This window comes from Malus domestica, chromosome 10 (genome assembly GCF_042453785.1).
Source record: "Malus domestica chromosome 10, GDT2T_hap1".
Taxonomy (NCBI): domain Eukaryota; kingdom Viridiplantae; phylum Streptophyta; class Magnoliopsida; order Rosales; family Rosaceae; genus Malus; species Malus domestica.
The window spans coordinates 14,302,768-14,329,831 of record NC_091670.1 but is presented as its reverse complement, the minus strand read 5'-3'; the positions used below and the strand labels follow the sequence as shown (position 1 = coordinate 14,329,831).

Sequence of the window (27,064 nt, the reverse complement as noted above, 5' to 3'; positions counted from 1 at the left end):
GTTAATTCTACCTAACGATGTCAGAATATTCTGTCAACTCTGATGGAATATTCTATCTTCTTCTCCGGTTAGTCTCGCCAATCGCCGTTTACTGGAAACTGGAAAATCACGAAAACCTTCATATCTCGTCCAATTCTCAACCAAATTCCACAAAACTTGAACCAAATTGAAGCTTAGGACAAGTACAACAAAACCTTACCTTCCAAAAGTCCTAAAACTGACGGAACTCGCCGAAAAATCCTTCGATATTCATGCTAAACCTGCAACTCCTTATTCCCGAGCTTCCCAACATCCAAATCACTTCATTTTTCTTCTCCGAGCCTTGTGAAAACGATCTAAAGCTCCTTATAACTTCAAAACTCTCAGAAAACTACACATTTACGTGTGCATAAACAGTACCTCAAATCAGAGGTTATGGTTTCTCGAGTTTTTCAAGGTTTCACGTCCAAATAATAGTATCACTAGGTTCCTGGGCTCGTATGGAACTTGAAAATGGTCTCCACAACCACGATCCGTGAAGGGATAGGTTGGTTGAGTTTCGTCTGTATGTACGATACGAAAATGGAGAAGAACCGAGAGGGAAGAGAGAGAAAGAGAGGGTCAACGGGAGAGAGAGAGGGAAAGTGTGAATGTGTGGTCCTAATCTTCCTACAGCCAACCAAACAATTAGAACCTTAAGTCCTTGAGTTCTAATTGGTTCCAAAATATTTGGGACTTAACGAATTGGTCCAAATCCAAAATTTAAATCACACAACACCTTAAATGCTCAAGGGCATATTTGACATTTCACATCTAAAAATGTAATATTTCGGGACGGACTGTGACAATAACCGTTGCCCATCCCCAAATAAGATCAAGTGTTCAGTTCCCTTTCATCGTAACAGAAAAGTTCGTACTAAATAAATTAGCACAAAATAACACATACAAGACAATTCTCAAACGAAAAAGTGCACATAATGATTTAACGAGTGGTACATCTCGAAGATCTCCATTCAATTTAGAATGTGAATTTTCTGCAAAATAAATTGGATATAGGGTTTGATTCCGACCTAAATGTCTTCATCAACCATTTTCTTTAAGTCCAGACGTAGTCAATTTTCAGTTGTTTTTTTTTTATTTTATATATATATATATATATATATATATATGTCCCACTGCATAATGTTTGGAAAGTGAAAGGAAGGGGTTGAATTTAACATTGGAAGAGAAATATTAATAGATCAATAGCTTATGAACAATCTTTTATTGCTACAACTAGACAGTAGTACTTTGTATCTCTTTTAAAAATAGGGGAGAAGAGATAGGAATAGAACAAATGTAACGTCCCGCCCCCGAAATACTTATTTTCGAGAAATAATTCTAATGATAGGCCCAATTTAAACTCTTGTTTAATTTACTGCCATTAATCACAATTCTTTACTTCAATTCCTTAATTCCTCACAAAACTATTTCCATATTTTAATTATCAAAACATACAATTAAATTATCAATTTAATCCCCAAATTTCTTCTATTAAAACAATTTCTCAACAAAAGATTAGTTCTCGATTATTTAGGGCTGCATCCAACCCCTGTTAGACTGTCTACGTACCCTTGAGCAGGATCAAGCCCTTCGTAGTTTACCATTTATTCTTTTATCCATTTATTCTCATTGTGATCCAACCGTCAGATCTCCGCCAATTACTAGGATTAGGTGGGGTCAACAATTTATTTTACAAACTTAGAAATCCAATTCGTACGTCGGATTTCCGATCAGTCAGTTCCTAATATCCTCAAATATTACGTTCTATAATGCATTAGAGTTTGGTGACAATCACTACTACAATATTAGCTTTAGGTGTCGGACGATCCTGGCAGTTAATAAGTCATTTTGACGGATAAAAGATATCTGACACATAATTTATTTACCGTCGGATTAAAGTTACTTTCTGTCGGATATATCCGACATAAATTCCTGGCGGATTTTTCCTGACGGATTTAACCGCCATAAAATTATTATAACCCTCAGTATTTTTGAATTCTTTTTTTTTAATATTTTTAACATATTCTGCCAGTTTCTAAGCTAATGGTGGCGGGTATAACTAACAGAAATTGACTATTTTATTATTTTAAAATATTACATTGATTAAAAATAAATAAATAAATAAACAAATGGTTTAATTTTTTTTTTCACTCACAGTCCCATTACCTAATCTCTTAATGTTTTTTTTTTTTTTACAATTTTTTACACATGCTATCTCGGAGTATATACAAACATATTTGACGGTTGAATCGTTGAAACTAGTTTCGTAGAATGCATATCCTATCAAATTGATAGATTTAACAAACACTTAGGAGTTAATGTTATACTTCCATTAAGTATAAAATATTATCCACTAGTGTAATTATTTTAAATCGAAGATCGAATTCGTTCAATGCATTCTTATAGGGTCGAGGAGTGTAGCTGTAAAAAATCATCAAAATAGGAGCTAAAATAACCGTTAAATTGTGATTTTTTGTTTATAACCATCGAAAATTTTTGTTTCGTTACCTAATCTCTGAATGTTTGTTTTTTACGATTTTTTACATATACAATCTCGGAGTGTGTAAAAATAAGTTTGACGGTTGGATCGTTGAAAAAAGTTTCATAGAATGTATATTGCATCAAAACTGTAGATTAAACAAACACTTAGAGTTAATATTATACTTCAATTAAGTATAAAATAAGATTTTGTGGTATCCACTAGTGTAAATATTTTAAATTGAAGATCAAATTTAATAATTACATTCTTATAGGGTTGGGGAGTGTAGCTGTAAAAAATCATCCAAATCGGAGCTAAAATAACCGTTAAATTATGATTTTTCTGTTATAACCGTTGAGAACTTTTGTTCCGTTACCTAATCTCTGAATGTTTGTTTTTTACGATTTTTTATGTAAGCAATCTCGGAGTGTGTACAAATAAGTTTGACGGTTGGATCGTTGAAAAAAGTTTCGTAGAATGCATATTGTGTCAAAACGGTAGATTAAACAAACACTTGGAGTTAATATTATACTTCTATTAAGTATAAAATCCACTAGTGTAAATATTTTAAATTAAAGATCAAATTTATTCATTACATTCTTATAGGGTCGAGGAGTGTAGCTGTAAAAAATCATCAAAATCGGAGCTAAAATAACCGTTAAATTATGATTTTTCGTTTATAACCGTCAAAATTTTTTGTTCCATTACGTAATATCTGAATGTTTGTTTTTTACGATTTTTTATGTATGCAATCTTGGAGTGTGTACAAATAAGTTTGACGGTTGGATCGTTGAAAAACGTTTCGTAGAATGTATGTTGCGTCAAAACGGTAGATTAAACAAACACTTGAGTTAATATTATACTTCAATTAAGTATAGTGTAAATATGTTAAATTAAAGATCGAATTTATTCATTACATTCTTATAGGGTCGAGGAGTGTAGCTGTAAAAAATCAACAAAATTGGAGCTAAAATAACCGTTAAATTGTGATTTTTCGTTTATAACCATCGAAATTTTTTGTTCCATTACATAATCTCTGAATGTTTGTTTTTTACGATTTTTTACGTATGCGATCTTGTAGTATCTACAAACAAGTTTAACAGTTGGATCGTTAAAAAATGCTTCGTAGAATGCGTATCGCATCAAAACTGTAGATTAAACAAACACTTAGAGTTAATGTTATACTTCCATTAAGTATAAAATAAGATTTTGTGGTAACCACTTGTGTAAATATTTTAAATTGAAGATCAAATTTATTCATTACATTCTTATAGAGTCGAGGAGTGTAACTGTAAAAAATCATTAAAATCGAAGCTAAAATAACCGTTAAATTGTGAATTTTCGTTTATAACCGTCGAAAACTTTTGTTCTTTACGATTTTTGTTTTTTACGATTTTTTATGTATGTGATCTTGTAGTATCTACAAACGATTTTTTACGTATGCATATCTCCGTTAAATTTGCCTAAATTTTGAAGTGGAAAAAGTAATTTGTGCTAAAGTTTTATTTATGTTTTTCAAGTATTGATTAGACAATATTTAGTTTGTGTGATGACATTTTTATTCTCCTTTTGTTTCTTTATCGCATATTTTACATGGATTACTATCTATTAAACCAAAAGTGTAACAATTATCTATTAAACCAAACAATTATTTATTTAATTTTTAAAAACATATTATATTTAAATACATATTATTTATTTATTTATCAAACCAAACAATTATTATTTTAATTTTTAAAATCGTAACAAAATTTTGGGGGGAATTTAAAATTTTCAGAGGGAATTTTGGGGAGATTTTTGCTGCTATTGGTTTTCTGTCGGTTATAACCAACAGAAATGAAAATTTTTATGTCGGATTTTATTTTAAAAAATGTTAACCGACAGTAATAAAAAAAATTCCAAAATAAATCCCCTCTCTTTCCTTACGCCGGTGCTTCTCCCTTCCCCCTTTTCTCCTCTCCTCATTTCCTTCTCCTTCTCTTCTCTTCTCTCCTCATTTCCTTGCGCCATTACTGAATCCCTCTCCGCATGTCTTCCAGGTTATCCAAAACCAAGCTTTTAATGTGTCACCGGTCTTTTAAAGATTGGGCCGATTTGACACACCCCGTCCCGAAGGAGGGCGTGCTGGCCGTCACGTGAGTGTGACGTAACCATTTACACAGTTCGGAAGCTTTAAAAAAATACAATTACTATGATGAAACACCCGAGGGGGAGTCTTACTTTTGTGACTTTTGTCAGAACACCGCTGGATTCCTCGTAGCCACCAAAGCTCTGCTAACTAGAACCTGGAGGGGCGCAAAACAAAATTGAGTGGGTCAGTACAACAAAGTTTTTCGAAAACATTTCCTTTAAAACATTTCTAGCCCCTCGCTGTAAAACCCGTATACTTTCCCAGAAAATAACATAATAATATATAAACATATATATATCATCAAAAGCTCAAATTATAATCCTTCAATGTTTTTCAAAAAGAATATGCCATGCCAAGCCATATGCCAAAATATAATATGAATGCATCAATATAAATCAGGTGAAATAATAAATCAACCGGAGACCCTACAGTGGTCCTGTAAGGCTGATTCTATAGTTCAATATCCCATCCAGCCGGAGTCACCAACTGTGACCTGTACGGCCCTGCCGGAGTCACCAACTGTGACCTGTATGGCACTACACTGCACATAAGTCGGAACTACCTATAGTAGTCTGTACGACTAAGATGGTGAAATAATACGCTCTAGTGCTTCTCTCATTAATCATCTGTGCACATAATCTAAGGTCACCTACCAGTCGGAACCCCTCTAATGGTCTGTACGACTGGCATGTCGGAACCACCTCTAGTGGTCTGTACGACTAGCATGTCGGAACCACCTCTAGTGGTCTGTACGACTAGCATCTACTTGGATCCAAGGTGAGCGTGTGATGCAGGGTGAATAACATAAGCACTAACACCAGGGGTGCAGGTTACGAGCTCTCAACATAATTCACATCATCATTCATTCATATAAACCATATAAACTCACCTGTGCGTCCACAGCACCAATTCACATATATATGCATCAATATCAATTCATATAATTTATAATATGCATCATGGCAATTGAAAACATACTTTCATATAAATTCAATTTCTGGGACAATTAATAGTATATAGGTAATACGAAAAACAAAAACTGCCCACTCACTTGGAGTTCGCCCAACAACTCCCTAGCACCACACATAAAGGCGTCGTGACGATCAGTGCCTAGAACAATAATCAAATCCAACCTCAGAATTCATATCGATAGAATATATAACTTATATAAGACACGTCACTACGTAGTTCGATCCGGAAGATCTGCAACTCAGATTTCAAATCCATAACTTATAGAGGTCCACAATATACCTCTAGGACATCATCCTAAAATTTCATTACCATCCAACGGTCCGATCTCCGTCAATTTCCAAAACCAAGTGACGGTTAACATTCTACATTATGAACTTACAACTCCAATTCCGAAAGATCCGTATATCGGATTCCCGATCCGTAAGTTCCTATAATCCTCAAATATTATTTATTACAACGTATTAAAGTTTGGTGATGATCCAACGGTCGGATCGTCAATTCACATTTTTACCTAACCACGAATCGTAAGGAACTTAGGTTCAATTACTCAATTTACGTCCAACAATTATCAAAACTGAACCTAGAACCTTAAACACATTCTAAGAATGACATTGGCGGGCCATTGGCCACGCGCCGCCGCACGGGCCGCCGCGGGTGGCGGTCGGCTGCCCCGGCTCGCCGGAAAATCCCACTATTTCAAAAAATTCTCAAAAAAATACAGAATCGAAGATCTCAATGAGTAGAGTAAACTTTATACCTGAGACCAAGGCCAATTTAGCCTGGAAACACTTCAATTTCACCAAAATCCGTGCGGACCCTAGAATTGGGTGAGTTCCAATTCGTCTTCAAATCAACTCTGTCGTCCCAACCAATGCTTGGGCTTTGTTCTAGGTCCTAAGGTAATTCTAATGGCGTTAGTAATTGAAAGAAAACATTTCAAGATTTGAAGAATTTGGACAAGAAAGTCGCGGCACCACAGGCGCGTTCTTCACCAATTCACCATCAAATTTCATGATTTTTGGGGTGAAACATGAAGAGGGGAGGCCTAGGTGTTGATTGGAAGTGGTACCTTGATCCAATTTGTGAGAATTCCGGTGAAAATAGTCGGAATTTGGGTGTGGGTGTCGCGGGTAAACGAGTTGGGGGAAAACCCGTTTTCTGATCTTCTCTCCTCCGCTTCTTGCCCTCTCTCCTTTCCTCATTTCCTCTGTTCCGATTGGTCAGCTTCTCTCTCTCTCAATCCCTCCTGATGCCTTCTTCTCTCTTGTCCCTATTGGGCATTTCTGCCCAATCTCCTTCCTCTGTTTCTTCCTCTCACGCACACACACACACAAAAACCTTCTTTCACTTATATTTATTTATTTTTGTTTTCCTTACATCCAAGTCATCCATTTAATTCTTCATTAAATCTGGGCCATCCAAATTTTAATAATGAAATTTATAAAATGCCCAAACTTCAAACTTTAAAATCTTTTTCGTTATAACTCCAAATAACGAACCGTTAGCGCCCACACGTTCGTAGCGACGAGTACTACGAGGATATGTCAAGAAAATAAATCTTAGAAGGCACGACACAACGATTAACCTCGAATAATGTGCGTACCTCAACGTACATTTTTTGTAAAATCCTTTATTAAAACTTTAAAACTCTTAAAATCAGGGACGGGCTGTCACAATCTACCCACCTTAAAAAAATTTCGTCCTCGAAATTTACACAATCTTTACAATCCATCAATATCCATAAAACAACCTGAAACACCTCTCTTATTCAATCTTTTGTCTCCCAAGTAGTTTATTCTGCTGAATGATTCCACCATAAAACTTTTACCAAGTACACTGTTTTATTTCTCAGGACTTCCTCTTTCTATTCCAAAATAATCATGGGTTCCTCATTATAAGTCAAATCCGGATTAATCTCTAAGGGCTGAACCAGAATCATACACGACGAATCTGCTACTTGTAACGAAGCATCAAAACATGAACTACATTATACACCTTATCCAATCCCGAAGGTACTCAAACTTGAAAGTATTTCACCGATTCCTTCAATAGTCAAAGGCGGCCTGATGTACTTAGGATTTAACTTGTCCTCCATTTCGACCCGAACCACACCTTTCCAAGGTGATAATTTCAAAAACATCCAATCTCCTGCATTACACGTCCGGTCAGTGGCATGTTTGTCTGCTAAGCTCTTCAGCCGATCCTGGCTCACTTCCAGGTTAGACTTAATTACTTGAATATTCCGAGTAGTCTCCTCCACTAACTTAGGTTCTAACAATTTCGAAACACAAGACACAGCTTCCCACGGCCTTATGGCGTTGCTCTAGGGAACAAACTGAAATGGCCAACATACCCAAGAAGTTCAACAGATCCGTAAGCCCAAATCTCTTTTCCATAAGACAGATAAATAAATGTTGCACTTCTGGAAAGGTTACTGCTCTTTCATTGAAGAATACTGCGTTGATTTAGTAAGCCAATCCATTATCACCTCCATTTCATCATAACCACCTCGTGAATGAGGAAACTTGCACACATATTCTATATTAATATTTTCTCATTTCCGCTGTGGAACGGGAAGTAACTACATCAATCCAAAAGACTTCTTTATTTCTGTTTTAACCTGCCAACAGATGTTACATCTATTTATATATACATACATTTCTCTTTTCATACCTGGCCAATAGTAAAATGATCGAATGGTATAATACATCTTAGTACCTCCAGGATGCATTGTATAAGTTGAACAGTACGCAAATTCCAAAATTGCTTCCTTTAATTCCATAACATTAGGTATAAGCACCTTGTTCTCTTGCATAAGCTTGCCATCTGATTCTCTAACTCTGAGGTCTTTCTTTTTCCCGTTATTCTTTGCTTTAAAATAAATTCTTGAATTTTCTTCGTCAAACGCTTGAGTCTCGAGTACGATCTACCAAATAGGCTTAACTTGAAATTTAGCAAGTACGTTTTCTTTTCGATCTTCCATTCCTAACTTTACTCCAGTAGATCTCAAATCTACAAGAAGATGAACATGGCAATCGTACCAAGTATTAATTCTCGTTGGGGTTTTCCTATTAAAAGCATTGGCCACAACATTTGCATGATCACCCTGGTCGTGCAATCATAATCACTAAGCAACACAATCCACCTTCGTTGCATAAGATTAAGATACCTCTGAATAAACAGATATTGGATACTCTTTTAATTCGTAAAAATCTTGCACTTTTCTTCCCATAAAGATAATGTCTCCAAATCTTCAAAGCAAAGATGATAGTTGCTAATTCTAAATCATGAGTAGGGTAATTCATCTCATAAGGTTTCAATTGTCGTGAAGTGTAATAATCACTCTATCATGTTGCATCAACACACATCTTAACCCATTCAAGGATGCATAACTGTAGACCTCATAATTACCTTTATCATCTGGGAGTGCTAAAACAGGTGTATGAGTGAGATGATGCTTCAGTTGCTGAAACTTTGTTCACAATTTTCATCCACTCAAACCTAACCTCTTTTCTAGTCGATCCCATCAATGGTAAAGCAATGACTGAAAAATCCTTTACAAACGTCTATAGTAGCCTGCTAGACCAAGAAAACTCAGTACCTCAGTGACGGTTCGAGGTTGTTCCCAATTCTCAACCGCTGCTACCTTTTAAGGATCCACTTGAATACCTTAAGCGGATATAACATGTCCCAAAAATGCCACTTGATTCGTCCAAAATTGACATTTGCTAAACTTAGCATACAACCGATGTTCCCTCAAACATTTTAACACCAACTCAAAATGACTAGTATGCTTTACTTTCAACTTAAGAGTATACCAGACCTCAACTTTTTCCTTGAAAACACATAGGCACCTCTAAGCTGATCAAACAATCATCAATGCGCGGCAATGGATAACGGTTCTTATTCATTACCCGATTCAATTACCTAATATCCATACATATTCTTAAGGTTCCATTTTTCTTCCTTATAAACAAAGCTGGGGTTTTCCAAAGTAACGGACTAGGTTGACCGAAACCTTTATCAACCAATTCCTGTAACTAAATTTTCAATTCCTTTAACTCTGTAGGAACCAATCTATATCATAAAGTCTGTACTTGGAGACAATTCAATAGTGGACACCACATCTCTGTCTGGTGGCAATCCATGTAAATCATTCCGGAAACACATTAGAAAAACGTCTACCATTCGTACGTCATTCACAATACTAGGAGTACGATCCTGCAACACCACATGAGCTAGGTATCCTTGGCAACCTTTTGAGAATAATCTCTTTACTCTCACAACAGAAATAACGGCATGCCTCACTCCACTTTGCTCAATCACAAAAGTAACCTCTGATTATCCAAGACAATGGAAAGTAACTGATTTCCCGTAGCAATCCATATTGGCACGATTATAATGTAACCAATCTGTGCTTAAAATCACATCGAAATCCACAATGTCTAGCGGGATACGATTCATTGGCATAACTACTTCTTCCACCATCACTGGACACCCTGAATAATCATAACCAACATAGAATGACCTACCTGTTTACTTGCTTAACGAACCCAACAAATAAGTTATGGGTATTACGGTCTGCAACCCGCAATAATGATAACTCACTGTCGTCTCGATAAGTAAGCAACAATTCTTAAGGGTGCAATATTATCATTTTACTCCTCACAAGGAAAATACATATATGCACCTCGATCGTGCTCATTCACTACTTCCTTTGGCAACATCGTCAATAATAAGAATTATATCAGCCAGAGTCAGCTAGAATGACCTGTACGACTGAGTCTACAACTCGACCATCCATGTTAGCACATAAGTCGGAGTCACATATAGTGACCTGTACGACTTACTCATCAATTTTCCAAGTAATATGCCAAGGAAGACTACTGGGTAACAACTGATCCTAGGGACAATTCATACCGCTATGCCTCATCTAACCACATGAACACATTCACAACTTCCCACACTCTCCAAAGTGCCTAATATTATACCTACGGTGCAAAGATACATTTCTTCTACCAGAGTCACCTTGTCTCTGAAATCTGGGATCACTAGTAAATCTATCACTTCGCCTCTGACCAGTGGCACGAAAGCCTACTAGAAGAATTAGAATTATTTCCACTTTTTTTTTTTTTGAAGCTCTGAGATGACTGACCTTTACCTTGGTCATCCTTCCTCTGATTCTCATTCTTTTCTTATTCATATTTACTCTCGCTGGTCATGTTCTCAGAGTCCTCAATGCTCAACAACATCTCGTAAACTCCTGGTAAAAAGTACAATGAATAGTGGTAGCCAAAAAACACCACTTCTTCTTATTATCCAGCCAAAAACGACATAACACCTCGACCGGATTAGCAACAACATCCGAATGGAAACAAGGAAAATCTGTAAACTCTCAATAATAATATGCCGGAGGAATGAACTTTTCCTTAAACAATTCTTTAAACGACTTCCAAACAACTGTTCTTCCGATAACATCAGATAACATTCCTATCTCCATCAGAATGCAGATTCAACACTCAGAAACTAGGTAGTTATCTCGACCCACCTATCGGGAGGAATATTCCCTTGACTTTGCATAATTCGAAACGACTTTTCCCAAATGATTAAGCAATCGATCTGCTCTCTTAGGTTCTTCATTTCCCCAAAGTGATTCAAATTTAACTTATAACCAGTGTCAAAAGGTTCCTTTAGATAATAGATTGAATCACAATGGCAATAGTTTCCCCCCAAACTACTATATCAAAGGAATTAGGCTCATCCAAACTACGTGGCTCGCTACGAGGCGGTATAGTTCTAACAGAAGACACTAGGAAATTCTCAAGATGTCCAGAATTGCAACCTAGGCTTTGATACCAACTAACACACCCTCTCCCGAATGAGGGCGTGCTGGCCGTCACGTGAGTGTGACGTAACCAGTTACACAGTTCGGAAGCTTTAAAAAAATACAATTACTATGATGAAACACCCGAGGGGGAGTCCTACTTTTGTGACTTCTGTCAAAACACCGCTGGATTCCTCGTAGCCACCAAAACTCTGCTAACTAGAACCTGGAAGGGCGCAAAACAAAATTGAGTGGGTCAGTACAACAAAGTTTTTCGAAAACATTTCCTTTAAAACATTTCTAGCCCCTCGCTGTAAAACCCGTATACTTTCCCAGAAAGTAACATAATAATATATAAACATATATATATCATCAAAAGCTCAAATTATAATCCTTCAACGTTTTTCAGAAAGAATATGCCATGCCAAGCCATATGCCAAAATATAATATGAATGCATCGATATAAATCAGGTGAAATAATAAATCAACCGGAGACCCTACAGTGGTCCTGTACGGCTGATTCTATAGCTCAATATCCCATCCAGCCGGAGTCACCAACTATGACCTGTATGGCCATGCCGGAGTCACCAACTGTGACCTGTATGGCCCTACACTGCACATAAGTCGGAACTAACTATAGTAGTTTGTACGACTAAGATGGTGAAATAATACGCTCTAGTGCTTCTCTCATTAATCATCTGTGCACATAATCTAAGGTCACCTACCAGTCAGAACCCCTCTAATGGTCTGTACGACTAGCATGTCGGAACCACCTCTAGTGTGTCGGAACCACCTCTAGTGGTCTGTACGACTAGCATCTACTTGGATCCAAGGTGAGCGTGTGATGCAGGGTGAATAACATAAGCACTAACACCAGGGGTGCAGGTTACGAGCTCTCAACATAATTCACATAATCATTCATTCATATAAACCATATAAACTCACCTGATACTCACCTATGCATCCACAACACCAATTCACATATATATATATGCATCAATATCAATTCATATAATTTATATATACATCATGGCAATTGAAAACATACTTTCATATAAATTCAATTTTTGGGACAATTAATAGTATATAGGTAATACGAGAAACAAAAACTGCCCACTCACCTGGAGTTCACCCAACAACTCCCTAGCACCACACATCAAGGCGTCGTGACGATCAGCGCCTAGAACAATAATCAAATCCAACCTCAGAATTCATATCGATAGAATATATAACTTATATAAGACACGTCACTACGTAGTTCGATCCGAAAGATCTGCAACTCAGATTTCAAATCCATAACTTACAGAGGTGCACAATATACCTCTAGGACATCATCCTAAAATTTCATTACCATCCAACGGTCCGATCTCCGTCAATTTCCAAAACCAAGTGACGGTTAACATTCTACATTATGAACTTACAACTCCAATTCCGACAGATCCGTATATCGGATTCCCGATCCATAAGTTCCTATAATCCTCAAATATTACGTATTACAATGTATCAAAGTTTGGTGACAATCCAACGGTCGGATCGTCAATTCACATTTTTACCTAACCACGAATCGTAAGGAACTTAGGTTCAATTACTCAATTTACGTCCAACAATTATCAAATCTGAACCTAGAACCTTAAACACATTCTAAGAATGACATTGGCGGGCCATTGGCCACGCGCCGCCGCACGGGCCGCCGCGGGTGGCGGTCGGCCGCCCCGGCTCGCCGGAAAATTCAACTATTTCCAAAAATTCTCAAAAAAATATAGAATCGAAGATCTCAATGAGTAGAGTAAACTTTATACCTGAGACCAAGGCCAGTTTGGCCTGGAAACACTTCAATTTCACCAACATCCGTGCGGACCCTAGAATTGGGTGAGTTCCAATTCGTCTTCAAATCAACTCCGTCGTCCCAACCAACGCTTGGGCTTTGTTCTAGGTCCTAAGGGAATTCTAATGGCGTTAGTAATTGAAAGAAAACATTTCAAGATTTGAAGAATTTGGACAAGAAATTCACGGCACCACGGGTGCGTTCTTCACCAATTCACCATCAAATTTCATGATTTTTGGGGTGAAACATGAAGAGGGAAAGCCTAGGCGTTGATTGGAAGTGGTACCTTGATCCAATTTGTGAGAATTCCGGTGAAAATCGTCGGAATTTGGGTGTGGGTGTCGCGGGTAAACGGGTTGGGGGAAAACCCATTTCTGATCTTCTCTCCTCCGCTTCTCGCCCTCTCTCCTTTCCTCCTTTCCTCTGTTCCGATTGGTCGGCTTCTCTCTCTCTCAATCTTTCCTGATGCCTTCTTCTCTCTTGTCCCGATTGGGCATTTCTGCCCAATCTCCTTCCTCTGTTTCTTCCTCTCACGCACACACACACACAAAAACCTTCTTTCACTTATATTTATTTATTTTTGTTTTCCTTACATCCAAGCCATCCATTTAATTCTTCATTAAATCTGGGCCATCCAAATTTTAATAATGAAATTTATAAAATTCCCAAACTTCAAACTTTAAAATCTTTTTCGTTATAACTCCAAATAACGAACCGTCAGGGCCCACACGTTCGTAGCGACGAGTACTATGAGGATATGTCAAGAAAATAAATCTTAGAAGGCATGACACAACGATTAACCTCAAATAATGTACGTACCTCAACTGACATTTTTTGTAAAATCCTTTATTAAAACTTTAAAACTCTTAAAATCAGGGACGAGCTGTCACACGATTGCCCAACTAGCCTCCGCCGGAAATTGTGATTAATTTTCCTAAACGACAAGTCGTTTAAACATTTATTGGCTGGGACGTCACCAAATAAAATCCAAAAAGAAGCGCTCCTCTCTCTCTCTCTCTCTCTCTCTCTCTCTCTCTCTCTCTCTCTCTCTCTCTCTCTCTCTCTCTCCTCCCATCTGAAAAACACTCTCGCTTCCTTTCTCGCTCCGTCTCTGTAATCGCACCATCGTGCGGGCAGAGGGCCTCCGAATCAGATCGCGACCTCCAGATTTTCCATTTCCCAAGCAAGCATATATATATATGTACATATTTCTGCCATATTTTTCATTTCGATAGTTTTAATTGGAAATTCAGTTAGGCAAATTTTGTTTGAGGTGTGCATACATTTTTAATTTTGTGGCAATTTTGATAATTTTATTAATTTATTGAACGTGTTCGTGTATTTCGAATTGATTTGTGTGATTTTTTTTTGAAGCTTTGGCACTCCATTTTTAGCCAAAACCTAGTTCTTATCCTCTCTCACTCTCTCAGTTCGCTGGAAAGTTTACTGGTACGAAATTACGAAAGGAGTTTCAATGGGTTTGCAGCAAAACTCATTGACAAGGAAAGGGAAAAACTTGCTGGTGAGCACTCTGATATAATTTATTATGTCACTACAAAGGAGTAAAATGGTGTGTCTGCGTATACTAAGATTATACGATGAGTGAAATGCATATTTTGCAGCAAGCTCATCGGAGCTCGATATTACATGTCTGAATCTGCAAGGGATGACATCGGTCATGGAAATCAGACAGCCTCTATCGCAGCAGGAAACACTGTTAAGGACTTGAGCTTTTATGGACTAGCACAGAAAACACATGCAAAATCAAGCTGGATATGGAAAATGCAGAAAGTGATTTATATTTTTTTATTATTAATATATGTTCTGTCGGTTTTAGCCGACAATAATGTTTTTATTTATTCTTAATAATAAATTTTCTGTCAGTTATAACTGACAGAAGTTCTGGCGGTTTTAGTAGTTTCTGTAGGTTTTATCCGACAGAAATACTCTTATTTATTTATTATAAATATATATCCTGTCGGTTATATCCGACACAATTTCTGTCGGTTTTAGAGTATTTTTGTCGGAAAATTCATTTCCTGACGTTGGCAATTCTATCGCTTATTATATCCGCCACTGCATCCATTTTCTGTCAGATTTTGCTTAAAATCCGACAGTAAGATACGTTTTTTGTCGGTTTTTGGACCGCCAGTTATAGAGAATTTTGTAGTAGTGGATCCAACGGTCGAATTGTCAATTCAAATAATAATCAAGTGATGCACCTTAATAAAACTAGGTTCACAATAATCAAATCACATATTACGGGCGTCAAATTTGAGATCAAGATATCAATTTAGCGTAAAATAGCATCGGCGGCCCATTGGCCACGCGCCACCTCAGGTGGCAGTTGGCCGTCCCGACTTGCTGAAAAATTCAACTATTTCAAAAAATTACCAAATTTTACAAGCACATAGATCTCAATGAGGGGAGAAATTTTCATACCTGTGACTAAGCCCAATTTGGCCGAGAAAAGCTCCAATTTCCATCGAACCCACATGAACCTAAGAATTTGGGTGTTCTTCAATTCGACCAATCCGCAGCACCACCGCCCCTAAAATTGTTTCGGCTCCTGGCCTTAGGAGAAGTGGTTTGATGGTGGTGATGGTAGACATTACTTTCACGATCGTCGAATTTCCGCCGTGGTACCCTCGGAACCCACGGGTTCCGTTCTGCTCGAATTCAAGCTCAAACCCAATAAAATTTGGGTGGAAATGGAAGAGGGGAAGAGGCTGATTGATTTAAAGGTGGCGGAACGGGTCCGGTCCGATAGGTTATTCGGGTCAACTCGTTTCCCCCTTTTTTTTCTTCTCTCTCGTCCCCTTCTTTCCCTCTTCCTGATTGGTCAATTCACAATCCCTCTTTCTCCTTTCTCTTTATCCCTCTTCATCATAGCCATACACGCGGCACTCCCATTGCTCTAGATTTTCTGGAGCCTTCCAAATTAATGGCAAAATGACTATTTTACCCTCAACTTCAATCATTAATAACTTCTTTGTTTTACTAACAGTTTTTGCCTACGCGCTCGTAGGGTTGTTCTCTATTCAATTATATCAAGAAATCCAATAAAATATATGAGGATAAAATACTTCCTCATATAATTACGTTAAGCCAACTAAGGCATTTTCATCTTTTTCACTTATTGATAAATTTTACGACGTAAATTATAATAATTTCCAGAAACAAAACTTTAAAAGTTCTCAATTCAATTTTTCATAACAATAAATCGATTTATTTTCAATTTTTCTCCACATATTCATATATTTAAATTTTTAGGGTATTATATTCCCCCCCCCCCCCCCGGTTAAAATAAATCTCGAGTTATGAAAAGAATTTAGAACTATTCCCCCCCCCCCCCAAATTCCTTTTATAGTGAATAAAATCATAATCTCAATCTACGATTTTATTCAAACTCCAAAAATAAATAATCTAATGAGAATGTTCTATACTCAGCCTTCCAACCACATTCGTTGGTAAAAATATACCAGAACTTCTAGCCACACACATTGGCAAAATAGATATCAACCATCAGAAAAAAATTTCCATATCCTTCATTAGCAAAACAAATATCATGAACTCCGGCCAAAATCATTGGAATTCCAATCACTATTACTCACCACTATATATTAAAACAATTATCTGCAATACCGTTACCATTGAACGAATCAAAATCTCATTCTATGATTTCCTTCATATCCGCAAATAAACTAAATTACCCATAGTAAATTTAAAAGCCTTTTAAATCTTTCTTTCCGATCAAATAAATTAGTGACTCGACTTCCAGAGTACTATTCACATTCCATCAACCAAAGAAGAGAAATTTAAATATATTACAACTCTATTGGCCAACAAAACTTAATCACATAGCCATGAGAATACGTGCTCTTCATCAGTTTTGTTCGCAATATCAAATCCAACAATGACAACTCATGACTATGGCAACTAAACCAATCAAATTTGTAATTACAATCTTTCCCCATCAATTCTTTTTATCAAACGTAAAAAATAAATAAATAAATAAAAAAAAAACACACAACTGGAAAATCGTTTATATTAAACGAACTCGAAATCTCACTCTATAATTTTATTCATGTCCACCAATAATTCAATAAATGAAGAATCTTCATGATCTTTTCACTATTCTAGTTATGATGAACAAATCATAACCTCAGTTTATGATTTCATTCTAGTTCGATAAATCATCATAACTTTCATAAATATTAGAATTTCCAACCATAATTATCATTGACAAAACAATGATTTCATCCCTTTTTTTGTTTTTTTTTATCCCAATCAGTGACTAGTAGACGGGAAAAGACTGTATTATACTTGGCCAATACACATCACACTTTTTTATCACTTCAATAAGTCATTCTCACAGCCCACACATGGAGCTTCTCCCCGAAAACACTGGGTCTTTGTGCCCATTCAACCATTCCTTTACATTTCACGGGTCATTTCGCCCAATTCATCGTTCACGAGCCACTTTGCCCAATCACACATCCTCGGGCCTTTTTGCCCAAATCAACATCCACAGGCCATTTTTGCCCAATCAAACATTCCTCCCATTCCACAGGCTATCACGCCCAGATCGACATCTACGGGCTTTTTTCGCCCAAATCAAACATTCCTCAATGGCACAGGTATAATATGACTTTTTCATCTACTTGTCACAATTCCACAATTATCTTATTTAAAAAATTTTATAACACATAACATAATAACAACCCAATTCAAGGTTAATATGAAACTTAAATCAAAAGCTCATATTCTAAGCTATACATAAAATATGACATTTTAAAATTTCCTACTCCTACTCAATTCAATTCACTTCATAGTGATTCACAATATAGACATTTCACATAAAGTCCTTCACATTCATAAAATTTATAAAAATACTGCAAATATCAATGAAATTCACAATTCACATCCACAAACTCAATAATAATATCTCACAATGTAAGATAGGATCATTTGCTCTGATACCATTTGTAACGCCCCACCCCCGAAATACTTATTTTCAGGAAATAATTCCGATAATAGGCCCAATTTAAACTCTTGTTTGATTTACTACCATTAATCACGATTCTTTACTTCAATTCCTTAATTCCTCACAAAACTATATCTATATTTTAATTATCAAAATATACGATTAAATTATCAATTTAATCCCCAAATTTCTTTTGTTAAAACAATTTCTCAACAAAAAGATTAATTCTCGATTATTTAGGGCTGCATCTAACCACTGTTAGACTACCTACGTACCCTTGAGCGAGATCAAGCCCTTCATAGTTCAACATTCATTCTTTTATCCATTTCCAAAAATATTCTAGTAACGGAAATATTCAACATTAGCTTTCATGATCGAATCACACCAAATGGGTACTATAACGCCCCAGAAATTCTGTACGAAAACTATTCACGATGATAGCCCCAAAATAAAATCATGATTAATTAATATTCTATTAACCACCATAAATCAAATTCGATCATTTCATGGCTAAATATAAATATAAATATATATATATATATATATATAATCACATTTAAATGGAAATGACATTTATATAACCATTTCATATTCACAAATGATATTAATGTAAGAAATCAAGGTAATAACCATATCACATAAATTCGAGTCACTCTCTAACCAATGTAGACCCACAAGACTTCACTTAGTATCCCGTAGTACTAAATTTAAAATTCAGAACGTTATGAGCCAAGTTTACCAAAAGTCAACTCTCGATCAACGATAGGGGCCACAACCCTACAGAATTCGATCTAGAAGATCCACCGATCATATTTCAGATCTATAACTTCCTAAGGTCTGCATTATTCTTATAGAACGATATACTAAATTCTCATAGCGATCCAACGGTCGGATCTCCGCCAATTATTAAGATTAGGTGGCAGTCAACAATTTATTTTACAAACTTAGAAATCCAATTCGGAAAGATCCATACTTCGGATTTCCAATCCGTCAGTTCCTAATATCCTCAAATATTATGTTCTATAATGCATTAGAGTTTGGTGACGATCCAACGGTCAGATCATCAATTTAAATAATAATCAAGTAATGCACCTTAATGAAACTAGGTTCACAATAATCAAATCGCATACTACGGGTGTCAAATCTGAGATCAAGATATCAATTTATAATAAAATAGCATCGGTAGCCCACTGGCCACGCACTGTCGCAAGTGGCGATCGGCCGCCTCGACTCGCAGGAAAATTCAAATATTTCCAAAAATTACCAAATTTTACAGGAAAGTAGATCTTAGTGAGGGGAAAAATTTTCATACATGTGACTAAGCCCAATTTGGCCGGGAATAGCTCCAATTTTCCTCGAACACACCAGAATCCTAAAATTTGGATGTTCTTCAATTCGACCAATCCGCAACACCACTGCCCCTAAAACTGTTTGGGCTTTGTTCCTGGCCTTAGGAGAAGTGGTTTGATGGTGGCGGTGGTCGACATTACTTTCACGATTGTCGAATTTCCACCGTGGCATTCTCGGAACCCACGGGTTCCGTTCTGCCCGAATTCAAGCTCAAACCCAATAAAATTTGGGTGGAAATGGAAAAGGGAAGAGGCTGATTGATTTGAGGGTGGTGGTGAGGTTTATATTGCTAGAAAATTGACGAAAAATCATCAGGAAGGTGGCGGAACGGGTCGGGTCTGATGGGTTATTCAGGTCAACCCGTTAACCCTTTCTTTCTTCTTTCCCATCCCCTCATTTCCCTCTTCCTGATTGGTCAATTCCCAATCCCCCTTTCTCCTTTCTCTCCGTCCCTCTTCATCACAGCCACACACATGGCACTCCCATTGCTTCAGATTTTCTGGAGCCTTCCAAATTAATGGCAAAATGACTATTTTGCCCTCAACTTCAATCGTTAATAACTGCTTCGTTATAACTCCGTTTTACTAACGGTTTTCGCCTACGCGCTCGTAGGATCGTTCTTTATTTAATTATATCAAGAAATCCGATAAAATATATGAGGATAAAATACGTCCTCGTATAATTACGTTAAGCTAACTAAGGCATTTTCATCTTTTTCACTTATCGATAAATTTTACGACATAAATTATAATAATTTCTGGAAACAAACTTTAAAAGTTCTCAATTCAATTTTTCATAATCATAAATCGATTTATTTTCGATTTTTCTCCACATATTCATATGTTTAAATTTTTAGGGTATTACAACAAAAATGGTGGAAGGGACGTTTCTATCCTTCATTTGCCATCTATATTCAGAACTTTTTTGTGAGGTTGAGTCAGGTGAGTGGGTCATCGTGAAATGAGTATGAAGTCATTGGAGCATTTCGAGCTAAATAATAGTAATTGTCATGTGGAAGGAAATTTACATACAACATTGATTTATAGTGTGTGAAGTTATGATAGTGGTGTAACTGATAGAAGTCACTCACGTTTTGAGGCAATCAAGTCAGAAAAAAATTAATGAAAGGAAATTATTTTCCCACATCCATTATCTCCAATGTAGACTCATTTTATTTCTAGTCTTTAAATTAAAAAAAAATAATCAAAAGAGAATTAATGAACAAACCAAACAAGAGTGCTTGTGCAGAAAATTAAACCCGGGTTGCGAAAATAATTTTTTAAAATTAGAATATATAATCTAGCACTTAACGTCCGTTAGTTAAAGTTTAAGACCATCAATGCACAAATAGCTAGGTTGATATTTGGTGGGGGTCGCACTCCAGCCTTTGGGGTTTGGAACCAATTAGAGTGGAGATGTTGTGACCGAGTGTACTGCAATGCCAGAGGTCATGATACCGACGACCGTGTTTTTTTATTGGAAAGTCCAAAGTTCAAAATAAATGACAAATACTAGAGTCTACAATAAAGACATATTTGTACTTTATAGCACTGCATCAGGTCGTACAATTGCCAGTTGCATCGATGGTGTGAATTTACACTCAATGCCAACACAGACCCGATAAACAGATCGTGTTTATTGTGTTTGTATCGTTTTTATGTCATAGTCATTATTTTAACATGATGTATTATGTCAAACTCGTTATCTTAATGATTTTTTAATAGGTGATCTAATAACGATCCGATTCATTAACAAGTCGTGTCATTTCGTGTTCGGTTAAGGGGTATTGAAATTTTCATGTCTAATGTATAAATCTGGTAAACGATTTCTTCGGGTTCTTAATGGGTGATTGGAGAACGACCCCACTTGTTCACAAGTTCTTAATGAGTGATCTGATAATGACCCGACTTGTTAAAGATTGACCCAAAACCTGTTATCTTTCATGTCATTCTTATTAAGTTAATGAATAAATTTGGTAATGTCTCCCAAGTTAATAATGATCTTCCAATTTGCTCTTCAAACTTTTAATTTGATTTCAACGGCTTAATCTTTTATAACTCTTCAATTTGCGTTTATATGTTAAATTTTCTCATATTTTCTTTGTTAGCTGCGGCACTTAAATTGATGCATCTTAAAAGATTATGTAGCAATTTAAGGGGAAAAAAGTAAGATAAGGCCTTAAGTTCATGAGACATTGCTAAAGTCTACAATATAGTCTAATGAATCTGATTCATTTGTACAGATGAACCATGTCAATCACCTACTAGTATGCTCACATTCATTGAAAATTCTAGGGTCATCTTATATGATTGAATACACATGACATTTTGGCACACTGTAGCTCGTATTTTTGACGAAATTAGAGCTTTTGCACCTACTAGTATCATTTGCAAATACCTTTGCTTGTTCGGTTTGCAATTTATGTTGCTACAACTTACGAGGAGCTCTTGATTTTATTAAAGATGTGTTAATTAGTTGTAGTATGTGAGATACTCTTTTTGCAGCCGAGTAAAACATAAAATTTACACAAAGATGTTTATGACACACATGTACATTGTCCCAATAACATTCTATATCGATCAATATTAGTACATGTGTAATTTCTCTTTATATGATGTTGTATATTATTAAAATAAGACACCACAATGATTGATGTTGTATATTATTAAACTAAGACACCGCAATGATAATATAATTGTATAGTTCAGTTGCTCTCTTAAAACAAATAGTCCTTACGTGTTGAAAATGAATCTCACATTGGTGGGAGGAGAAACTTTGAATGGGCTTATAAGCAAGGAAGAAAATATCGGTAATATCGGAAATATCGGTAGTCCGAAAACACGGAAATATCGATGGAAATATCGGGATAATATCGATATCGATAAAAATTACATGGAAACCACGGAAATTGTAAGAAAAACTTGGAAATTTTTATTGAAACTTTGCAGGATGTTTATTTAGTCAATTATCTATTAATTTATCACAAAAATTGGAAGGAAATACATTGCATGATGGATTTAACATTATCAAGTTGATTATATAGCGAGCTGACAAACATTGTGAGTGTAGAAAATATGTAGTAATTAATGAAAGAAGTCTAAACACACCATAATCATTTATATATAATGAATTAGTACAATATTTTACACTTTATACATTGCATGGTAAGATACATGAATGACTTAGTACCACATAGAGTTCCTATGAGGTTCAAAATTTTGACTATCTTCATCATCCCTATGTGTAGAGTGAGTGTACTGTGAAGAGTAGTTATCAAATGATAAATCCCCAAAATAATTTTGTATGTAATTGTTAACATGCCACCCATATGGATCTGAGATTGGTTGACCTTGTCCATAAGCAAAATCATTTGAAGATTGAGTCTCGGATTGTTTCCATGAGTCGCTCGATTCCATCCCAACAGGAATGGGATATGAAGGGTAGGGAAATGGTTGGTTATGAGTATTACCATAGTTACTACTTCCCACTCCAACAGAGTCCGAAGTTCTAGATAACGAGTCATCTTCTTGACTTGACAAAATCTCCTTGCCTCTTTCTCTGTGAATATAATCCTTCCCTATGGCACCAATTCCTGGTCTTGCTCGCCTACTGCCATGGTCATCATCCTGTGTTGCATGCGTGAAGTTTGCCTCACCAGTGAAGGGGCTTATAAATCCGGGAGGTGGTCCATAATAGTTTCCATATCCACCACCACCACTACCTCCAACTCCACTACCTCCTTCATCATTCCCACCTCCGGTGGTAGGTGAGTCTCCTAATCTTGTATTAGAGCTATCATTAGTATCAGCACGATGTTGTGGTTGTGTAGGATTGGAAGAAGGTGGAATTCCAATGTTTCTTGGTTTTGGGCGCAAAAGTTCTTCCAAAGAGTCAGCGCTGCTAGATCCCACCTCCTCCTCTAATACTTTTTCTACATTTATCCCTTCATTACGTGCTTCTTCAGCAACTCTGGGAGCTGGGTTGCCTTCATCATCATCTAAATGAAGAGGTCTAATCCATTGAAAAAGTTGGTTACCCTTTGTATCATCATCTTCACCAACAATATCAAACACATCTAGTGGGTCACCACGGTCGACATGATCTATTTCTGCTTCCTTATCTCGAATTTGAAGCTTCATGTTGTAGTAGCAATAAACTAATTTTTTCAAGCTACTATGAGCCAACTTATTTCTTTGCTTTGTGTGTATGAGTGCAAATGTGCTCCAATTTCTTTCACAAGCAGATGAGGAAACTGTTTGTGATAATACTTTGATTGCTAACTTTCTCACAGTTGGTGCATCGGTCCCATACATGATCCACCATTCAGCTACAATGAAAACAATGTTGATAAGCCTAATAACTCCAACAAATTCTATTATAAACTTATAGTGAAATATGTTTATACTCACTAGGAGACATATTTGTTCGAGCAGCAACTGATGTTGGTTCTCCAAAAGTTCTTCTTGCATCTTTAAACCATGTTAGCTGAATTCAATAAATCGTATTAGTTTAATCCAACAAAGTAATTATTATAATTTAAGTAATTGTGTACCTCATTTCCAAATTGGCCAACTGCTGGTGATGCAGGGTCTAATTTAGAGTATACATTATGTACAGCACGTATAAGGTTACCATCATCTCCAACACCGGGTGACACACCCCGTCCCGAAGGAGGGCGTGCTGGCCGTCACGTGAGAGTGACGTAACCATTTACATAGTTCAGAAGCTTTACAAAAAATTTTCCAATTACTAAGATGACACACCCGAGGGTGAGTCCTACTTTTGTGAATTCTGTCAGAACACCGTTGGATTCCTCGTGGCCACCAAAGCTCTGCTAACTTGAACCTGGAGGGGCGCAAAACAAAATTGAGTGGGTCAGTAAAACAAAGTTTTTCGAAAACTTTTCATTTAAAATATTTCTAACCCCTCACCGTAAAACCTGTATACTTTCCCAGAAAATAGCATATATATAAACATATATATAAGCAAAAATCTCAAATCTCAAACCTTTAACACTTTTCAGAAAAATATATATATATATATAACCATATGAAATCTCAAAACTTGAATCCCAAATCTTTAACATTTTTCAAGAAAAACATGCCATGCCATAAATCAAAATATAAATCAGGTGAAATAAGGAATCAATCGGAGACCCTGCAGTTGGTCCTATACGATTAATTCAATAGCTCAATATCTCACTAAGCCGGAGTCACCACAGTGACCTATACGGCCCTACTCTGCACATCACTCGGAACTACGTAAGGTAGTCTGTACGATGAAAGGTGTAAAAATACGCTCTAGTGCTTCTCTCATCAATCATCAGCGCGCATAACTAAGATCACCCACTAGTCGGAATCACGCCTAGTGATCTATACGACTAGCATGTCGGAACCCTCACATGGTCTGTACGACATCCACCTACTTGGATCCAAGGCGAGCGTGCGGTGTGGTGAATAAAATAAGCACTAACACCTAGGGTGCAGGTTATGAGCTTGAAACATCTTATCAACAATCAATTAAATGAATAATGAACTCACCTGACTTACCTGTGCCTCCACAGCACCATGCAACATGTATGCATCATATATCAATCATATAACTCGTATGAAATTCACATTTTCCAAATAATTCTATGCATGGCATTTTCAAAACATAATTTCGTATAAATTCATCTTCTGGGAAAAATTTATAGTATAAAGGTAATACGAAAACAAAACTGCCCACTCACCTGGAGTTCGCTCAACAACTCCCTAGCACCACACATCAAGGCGTCATGAAGATTAGCGCCTAGAACAATAATCAAACCCAACCTCAGAAATCCTGCCGATAGAATACATAACTTATATAAAACACGTCACTACGTAGTTCGATCCGGATGATCTGCAATTCAGATTTCAAATCCGAAACTTCCAGAGGTCCACAATATACCTCTAGGACAACATCCTAAAATTTCGTTACCATCCAACGGTCGGATCGTCAATTCACATTTTCACCTAACCCCGAATCGTAACCAACTTAGGTTCAATTATTCAATTTACGTCCATCAATTATCAAAACAGAACCTAGAACCTTAATCACAAGCTAATAATGACATTGGCGGCCATTGGCCACGCGCCGCCGCGCGGGCCGCCGCGGGTGGCGGTTGGCCGCCCCTGGCTCGCCGGAAAATTCAACTATTTCCAAAAATTACCAAAATTTGCAGATTTGAAGATCTCAATGAGTAGAACAACTTTCATACCTGAGACCAAGGCCAATTTGGCCTGGAAGTGCTTCAATTTCACCAAAACCGTGAAGAACCCTAGAATTTGGGTGTTTCCAATTCGACCTTCAAACTTGTTCCAACGCCTCAATTACCTCTTGGGCTTTGTTCTAGGTCCTAAAGGAATGCTAAAGGTGTTAGTAATTGAAAGAAAACATTTCAAAATTTGGAGAATTTAAACAAAAGGGTCGCGGCACCCGTAGGGGTGTTCTTCGCGAAATCACAACGAAATTCAATGATTCTTGGGGTGAAACGTAAAGAGGGAAGGCCTAGATGATGATTAGGAGTGGTACCTTGACTCAATTCGTCGGAAATTTGGACGGAAATGGCGAAAACCCGCCGATTTGGAAGCTTGGGTCGCGCGGGTCAAGGGTGACCCATTCCTCCTGTTCCCCCGCGCACCACTCTCCCTCCTTTCCCTCCTTTCCGTCCCCTGATTGGTCAGCTTCTTCCTCTCCCTTCTTCTGGTTTGCTCTCACCTTCTTCTTCTCCGATTGGGCATTTCTGCCCAGTCTCTTCTTCTTTTCTGTTTTCTGTTTCTTCTTCTCATACACATACACACACCAAAAACCTTTCCCTCATCCCAGCCATCCATTTCATTCATCAATAAATCTGGGCCGTCCAATTTCATAAAAGAATTTCTATATTTTACTAAAATTATAATTCCTTAAAATTCCAAATTTCAAACGTTAATAACTTCTTCGATATAACTCCAAATCACGAACCGTCTGCGCCCACACGTCCGTAACGACGAGTACTACGAGGATATGTCAAGAAAACAAATCTTAGATGGCACGACACAACGATTAACCTCGAATGATGTGCGTGCCTCGAAGGGCATTTTTGTAAAATCCTTTATTAAAACTTTAAAAATTCTTAAAATTAGGGACGGGCTGTCACACCGGGTCTGTATTGGTATCGGGGATTCAAATAATATGCTATTCAAAGAAACACATACTCTAATAAGAGAAATAATACTTATGCAACTAAAGAAATGAATTGCAAATTATGACATAATTTATACCTGCTGCATGCAAATCGTGGTATAATGTTTTATACCATCGGTCTTCAATTATCTTTATGACCCACCTTGCACCATGTTTTCTTTCCAATTCATCCTTCACTACACACATCAACTCATATACTGCCCCCATAGTAGGATACACTTCTGTGTCAACGATCCGTAAAACTTTGTAAAGAGGTTCAAACACTT

General features: G+C 36.9%; 1 protein-coding gene and 1 long non-coding RNA gene across 4 annotated transcripts; both read right to left on the bottom strand.

Annotated features, from left to right (window-relative positions):
• Positions 1-11,429: 11,429 nt before the first annotated feature.
• On the bottom strand, positions 11,430-13,774 carry LOC139188760 (uncharacterized). Its single transcript, XR_011572020.1, has 4 exons — positions 13,539-13,774; positions 13,227-13,363; positions 12,549-12,607; positions 11,430-11,653 (listed from the first exon to the last, which is right to left on the bottom strand). It is a non-coding gene; the product is annotated as an uncharacterized lncRNA (long non-coding RNA).
• Positions 13,775-22,676: 8,902 nt separating this feature from the next.
• Positions 22,677-26,420, bottom strand: LOC114826010 (uncharacterized). 3 transcript variants are annotated; one of them, XM_070806509.1, is made up of 6 exons: positions 26,145-26,390; positions 25,831-25,968; positions 25,321-25,412; positions 24,142-24,434; positions 23,999-24,074; positions 22,677-23,916 (listed from the first exon to the last, which is right to left on the bottom strand). In XM_070806509.1, exons 5-6 carry the CDS (start codon positions 24,006-24,008, stop codon positions 22,772-22,774), a joined length of 1,155 nt encoding a protein of 384 aa, XP_070662610.1. In that variant the 5' UTR covers positions 24,009-24,074; positions 24,142-24,434; positions 25,321-25,412; positions 25,831-25,968; positions 26,145-26,390; the 3' UTR covers positions 22,677-22,771. The 3 variants fall into 3 exon arrangements, with proteins under 3 accessions (XP_070662610.1, XP_070662608.1, XP_070662609.1); XM_070806507.1 differs by having other exon boundaries at positions 25,321-25,379; positions 26,145-26,379; XM_070806508.1 differs by having other exon boundaries at positions 23,999-24,434; positions 25,321-25,379; positions 26,145-26,420.
• Positions 26,421-27,064: the final 644 nt, after the last annotated feature.